This window comes from Geospiza fortis, unplaced genomic scaffold (assembly GCF_000277835.1).
Source record: "Geospiza fortis unplaced genomic scaffold, GeoFor_1.0 scaffold10, whole genome shotgun sequence".
Classification (NCBI taxonomy): domain Eukaryota; kingdom Metazoa; phylum Chordata; class Aves; order Passeriformes; family Thraupidae; genus Geospiza; species Geospiza fortis.
The window spans coordinates 5903734-5910204 of record NW_005054326.1 but is presented as its reverse complement, the minus strand read 5'-3'; the positions used below and the strand labels follow the sequence as shown (position 1 = coordinate 5910204).

At 39.4% G+C, this 6471-nt stretch overlaps 1 protein-coding gene across 3 annotated transcripts in view; it reads left to right on the top strand.

The window, feature by feature from the left end:
- CAPRIN2 (caprin family member 2) overlaps nucleotides 1–6471 on the top strand; it is a 31587-nt gene that overhangs the window by 10663 nt on the left and 14453 nt on the right. For 2 of the 3 annotated variants that reach the window (XM_031057023.1, XM_014307031.2), the window contains exons 7-8: nucleotides 250–293; nucleotides 1636–2478. In XM_031057023.1, coding sequence (XP_030912883.1) covers nucleotides 250–293; nucleotides 1636–2478 — 887 coding nt within the window. The remainder of the gene's footprint in view (nucleotides 1–249; nucleotides 294–1635; nucleotides 2479–6471) is intronic. The other variant, XM_031057024.1, reaches the window with a different exon arrangement.

Below are 6471 nucleotides of genomic sequence, written 5' to 3'. Positions count from 1 at the left end.
ATTTCATATTAGAATAAAAAAATTATTAATACTATAAAATGTTTCTTGTTTAACTCTAAACTTCTGCAGCTGTAAAACTTAAAAAATAAAAGCTTGTCTAGAAATAGCATGTTGAATGGCAAGCTGAGCTTTCAGAATATCTGGTTTAGCAAATTGGTACTGCTATTTAAATAGATTTAAAGAGTTGCTACTGTTTGATCTGCCCTTCTGCGTTTGATCAGTTGAAACAAATTAACATCCTTTCTCTAGAATCCATTATGGAGCTTATGAAATCTGAAATACAGCCACAGGAGGTAAGATACTCTACTGCTAATTGCTTGCCTTTAGTATTGTGATTTTTTTCAGACACATTTAGAAATGCTCTTTTGCAGCCCTTTTTTAAACTTAAAAATGGAGTCTGAACAGTAATTTAAGTGTTGCTTGATGTAAGAAGCATTAAAGACTTGATTGCATTTGTTTTTAACCCCAAATTTATGGCATCTGGTGTTGTATTTTGGGATGAATGGAGCAGGATTACATGAAGCAGTATAGTACTTTATTGCTCTGGCACTTTCCTGAATAAAACAAAGCATCTGCCTTTAGAGTGGGAACATTGATCTTTTGTGTACTGTGCAATAGAGAAAATAGACATCTGCTAAAGCTGTCTGTAAAAGCTAAGCAATGCAGTAGGCTTGATATTGGTGGGTTTGAGAATGATGTTGGTCTTACTCTGATTTGTCAGGAAGGTAGGAAACCCAAGACAGGCTTGTGTGCACAGGGGTGTGTAGACCTGTTTCAGCAGCTCTTCAGACTCCTGAACTTAAGCTTTGACTATCAGTAGCATAGAAATCATTCGGCCTGGTTCAGAAGGTGGGGAAGGGTGTCTTTTTCCAAGTGAAAATACTGGTTCTTAAAATGCTGAATCCCTGTTTCCCAGGTATCCCACTAGAGGGTGTACTCTAGAACAAGTTTTTGTGACTTATTGCTAACACTGTTACCTGACTCTCATCTGGTATCTAGCCAGAAAAAATGTCTCAGCCAGTGATCCTTGTACATTCTTCTCTTCATGTATTTACTTCCTGTTCATGACCAAGTGGTAACTTAGAAGAACTTAGCACATCATCATTGAATTCTCATACTTAACCCTAAACACAGCCAGCAGTTGAAGTCCAGTGGTATTTAATCTGAGACTCTGGTGACATTTTAGTATCAAAACTCCATTAAGAATGAAGGTTATACTTGGTAACTGGGTCTAATATTTTGGGGTGCTTAGCAGAATGTCTGCCAATATAGTACCAGAGCTTTTTAGGTACTTAGAAGGAGAGCTACTTTTACAAAAATCACAATGGAACTTGATATTGTCACTGCCTAGGAACATGAGGTAGTATTGAGGATAAGGACAGTAGATTCACTCAGCTGGGTTTTACTTGTGCTGTTCAGCACTGTTCCCTGTTTCTCTATGGCATGCCAAGCAAAGCTAGTCTGCAGTATTGTAGGATAAAGCCATGGTCACAGTTTCTATGACTAATGCTTAGACTGTCTAGGCTCTGCTTTTAGTCAGCAGTTTTCAGTATCTGGGTGACCTTATTTAACTGACCTGAACTGTAGTAGCAAAATGTGTTCTTGGGAACCATTAAGTTTCTTTGGTCTATATAGTTTCTCAACAGGCGTTATTTGCCTGAAGCAGAATACTCTGTCAAGAAGAAGCCAGAAGAGCCCAGCTCTTGGGAAGCCGAGTGTGCTAGAAAACAAGAACCTCCAAAGTCCTGGGAGATGCTTGTTGATAAAGAGCAGGAACAGAAGCAGAAACAAGAGACCTTAAAGCCTTGGGAAGCTCGTGCTAGACAGCAAGAACTCAAGAGACCAGATTCTCCAAAGCCTTGGGAAGCTCGTGGTAAAGAGGAGGAACAGAAGCATGAGTCTGCAAAGCCCTGGGAGACCCATGTGGAGGAGGAACAGCAGAAGAAGCCAGAAGCTCCAAAGGCATGGGTAGCACATGTCCAAGAGGAGCAGGAGTCTCCCAAAGCCTGGGTAGCAAAGGTCAGGGAAGAGCAGGACCAGAAGAAACAGGAATCATCTAAGCCATGGGTAACAAAAGTTAGGGAAGAGCAGGAACAGAAAAAGCAGGAGTCCTCAAAACCTTGGGTAACCAAAGTTAAGGAAGAACCAGAAGAAAAGCAGCAATCTCCAAAACCTTGGGTAACTCAAACTAGGGAGCAACCAGAACAAAAGAAGCCAGACCCTATGAAAACATGGGAAGTGCCTGTTAGGGAAGAGCCAGAGCAAAAGAAGCAGGAGCCTATGAAGGCTTGGGCTGCACATGTTAGGGAGGAGCCAGAACAAAAGAAGCAGGAGACTCGAGAGGCTTGGGAAAAAGCTGACAGGCAGCAGCAAGTGTCATCTCCACAGTTACAGACCCCTCCGAAGGCCTGGGCAGCTGCCAGTATGGGGCCAAAGGAGCAGATGGGCCCAAAGAAGTTTGATATGGAACCCAAAGAAGTGAGTTGGCATATGTAGTATTATCTGTCATAAGCTTTTGACATTAGTGTACTGGAATAAAGCCACCTATTAGCAGAGGGTATCTAAGGTGTGTTTTGTAGGCCAATATATAGACTCCCGTTTCATTCTTTCTTGGGGGAAATAATTCTGGAGGCTGAAGTTTATATTTGAATAGCAAGATGGTCTGCTTTGCTTTTTACATCAGCACAGTATTGCTGTGTTTGAACCTTGAATAACTGCTTTATGCATAAGACAGAAGAATTAACTTGGTTCATCTGTAGCTATTGGCTCTGGCCTCTGTTAGCAGTACAAAGCAGGTATGACTCATCCAGGGATCAAATACTTTGTGGCTGCATGTGAATAACACTTCAGTAATTTTTAGGCTTTTGATTAAAATAGCTGCTGATTCAAGAGAGATCTAATGTCTAGATCAAGCAATACCAACTGTACAGGGGCTTAAATATGTAGTTCCAGATGAATGCATAAACCATATTGCTGTCCTGGGAAGTCTAACAATAGCATAGTGTTAGAAATATAAAAGAAAAGCCATTGCATGGCTTACAGCTGAATATGCTGCTACCCTTCTTTCTCACCTGTGCCTGGGTAGCAGCAACACTGGTCACTGTCAAAAGAGATAACTGGGCTCTGCTATGTCTGCCTTAAGTCACTAAGAAAAATGTTAATCTAAAGGTAGACTTCAGGAAGAAAATATGGGGAATTGAGCTGTACAACTCTCTACACAGTGTTGTAACCACAACTGTCTTCTTGAAAGAAAGCAGGAACCAGTATATCCCATGTTACTCATGGCAAATGATTAAGCTTGTATCTTGTCAGTAAACTTGAAACTGAAAAAATGGATGTTCTTGTGTCTAGAGGCGGGAGCGCAAACCGAAGGTTGAATATGAGATTAAAAAAGTATGTAACAATGCAGCACTGGGTAACACTGTGGGATAAGGTGTTTCAGCTTGAGCCATCTTTACACTCAAGCTGAGTAAATCTTGTGTCCACTTGTGGTGGTGGTACAGGTGGAAAACCTCGTTGCCTCGCTAAGTAACTCTGAGCACTAATAGGTGTTGTGCACCCAGCTATGCACAGTATTCCTGTAACTTAAACTAAGTACTGGAATAGTCTCAAGCACTTGTAAAATCCCTTGGAATTCCTGGTGTCAAATTATCTTAAATGCAAGATGGTTCCTAATGAGATGTTTCCTCTTTTTTTTATATGGGATGGATAGATGGATGGCTGAAGTGGTTGAGAAAACTGCTGCAGTGAGTAAAGAGCAGGGTCTCCAGTCATCTGGAGAAACTTGCAGACTGCTTTGGAATCTCCCTAGTAGTGTGCAGGTGTGCCATATACTGACAAAATTAAACTAACTGCTGGAATGTGAGGTCACTGAAGGGGGATTGCTGCACTAAGTAAACAAAGCATATTTTAAACTATTCAAACTTGGATTTGCATAGACCATAGGAAAACATCAGCTTCCTTTATTTTTGCTTAATAGCTATTGAGAAATCCTAATACTAAAAGTGTATTGAATGAGTAGGAAACAGTGTACTATGAACATAACTAGTTTCCATAAGGAGTTTTTTAAAAGAGATGTCTTTGACTTGAGGTGCATACAAAGAACAATTAAAATCATGCTAAGCTTTTCAGATAACAATCTCTTTTGCCCTTGCTTATGTAAAAAAGAGGCAATGCAGTGCTGTAGCTGGATCTGTTTGACTCTGAGAAAATCCATAAATGGTTTTGTGCAGGAATGTAGGCATGGCAGATAAAAGACCTGTGCCACTGCTGCTGCCCTCTGAGCTGAATCTAATTGTTGGAGCTCTGAGGTCTTTAAAAAGACTGTGTCTTGAGATATTAAAATGTGCTTGTTTAACCTAATATACTGTAAAGTGGAGTACCTAAGAAGCTGAGCCTAAGACAGCAGGGTGAACTGATGTGCAACCTGTTTAACTGTTCTGTTTAAATGTTTGTGCAACCTGTGGACCAGCAAGTTTGGTTAGAGCTGAATTTGTGACCTGGTATGGGAAAGCAAAACAGTTTGTGTCATCCAGCATCTCATTCAATTCATACCCACTGTGAATGCTGCTCTGAGTAGAAAGCTGATTTTAATTGTGTATCTACATGGCAATCACTACTTACAGCTTAGGTATCACCATTCCACCTCATTTACTACTCCATAACTAACAAACCTAAAGAGGAATTCAAGTCCTGTTCCATAGAATGAAGTTTCACTAGTAAATGAGATGGTTGAAGTGGTATGTTATTGGTGCATGTAAGTAAACCTTCAGTCTCTAAAAAATCCAGCTTTGATGGGAGTCCCTGGTAAATTTGCTTTCTGACTAGCCAAATTCCAAAGTGGATGTTGGTTTATTTGCAATGGCTTAGCTGATTCTAGAAAGAAGTCTAAATGTTTCATCTCTACTTTTAGTCAGTCAGTTGTCTGGATGTAAGTCAAGATAAATTTTGCTGAATGTATGAGTGGTGTTGAAGTTAGGTTTCAGAAGCATTTCTTATGTCAAATTAAGCTCTGAATTTACCAGTGCTCTTCAACTGTAGTGGTTCAAGCAACATTCAGGTTAATGTTAAGTGATCTGAGCCAGACTAATAGGTCAGAGTCTGCTGCTAGCATTTAGTGACTACCAGAAAGAGCATCTAGTTGTAGGCTAGAAAGAAAACATTTTAAGAACATAAAGTACCTGCTCTTCTTCAAAGCATCTCTTTATTAAAAAGCATAAAACCTGAAATACTTTAATTTCCTGATACTTTTCTCTATATAATCTTATATTGCACTTAAATATTGTAGTTTTGAACCCCTAGGTACCAGCAAACCAGCAAATCAATACGAGGTAGCTTCACTGCAGTTTCTTCTGGCTGGTGTATTTTAATATCTATATGAACTAGAAAATAACTTCCATGGAATGGAAAGTCTCAGTGTTTCAGTTCTAGCCTAAAGCCTTGATATCATATATGTAACCCTGCATTCTTGTACTTCTTGAAGTAAACAATGCTACCAACAGAACTCACAGAGTATGAGGTGGGGAAGGAGATAAAAGCTCTGACAAATTGTACAAGCATACAGGAATTTTATCATATTTGGAAGTAAAAGTGACAAGTCTTTTCTGCTTTCATGCCCAAACTTTTTTTTGTGTGTTTAATGTACAAGTCTCACTCACATAGCTAGTGGACTATCTTAAGAGCTTTAGACTCTGCCAGACTTGACCTAGTTAGGTCACCTAAAGGTGAAGAGCTTCTGTTACCCATTTTCAAACACACAGAACCAGTTTGGTCATGTCCGTGTGTCTTAGTAGAAATGGTAGTGGAGGAAGAAGAGGATAACAAAAGCTTTAATCAGTTTAACCCAGAATGGATTTACTATGACAGGGAGTGCTGTAAAATTAAGACTTTTTGTAAGTGAGGACTAAAAGTGACGGACAGAAAGATCCAGGTTGCCAGTAACTTAATCTGTAACTCACTGAAATTAACTTAATTCAACTGTATCTTTTGTCCTACACTTATATCCTTAAAAGATGTAGTTACTGTTCATTATTGGAAACTGCAGCAATATAAACTTGTATTTAACTGATAGTTGAAGATAGTGTTTGTGCAGCAGAATTTCTAATTAAGATAGAGGTGTACAAAGATGGTCTCTTTTAGCTATAGAATGAAGTAAAACTTCTCACAGCTCATCAAGCAGTTGTCATGTGGGCCACATAGATACTAGAAGCTGAGTCCTGCAGAGTTAGTAATGTGCTATAAGCTTCTTGCCTGTGCATGGCATTGGAATTTCTGCAAAGGCCTGAGATTAGTTTCAGAAAACTGTTGAAAGGAAATGCAAGAGTGTTTTAGGCTTATCCTAAAAGTGAACAAAAAGCACTTCATCAGTTTATGGTGGATTTAGTGTGACAGTTGTCATCATAGCCCAAATACCCTTCTGCCATATATTTTCCAATCACTATGCAAATAATAACACTGCTGTACAATATATTG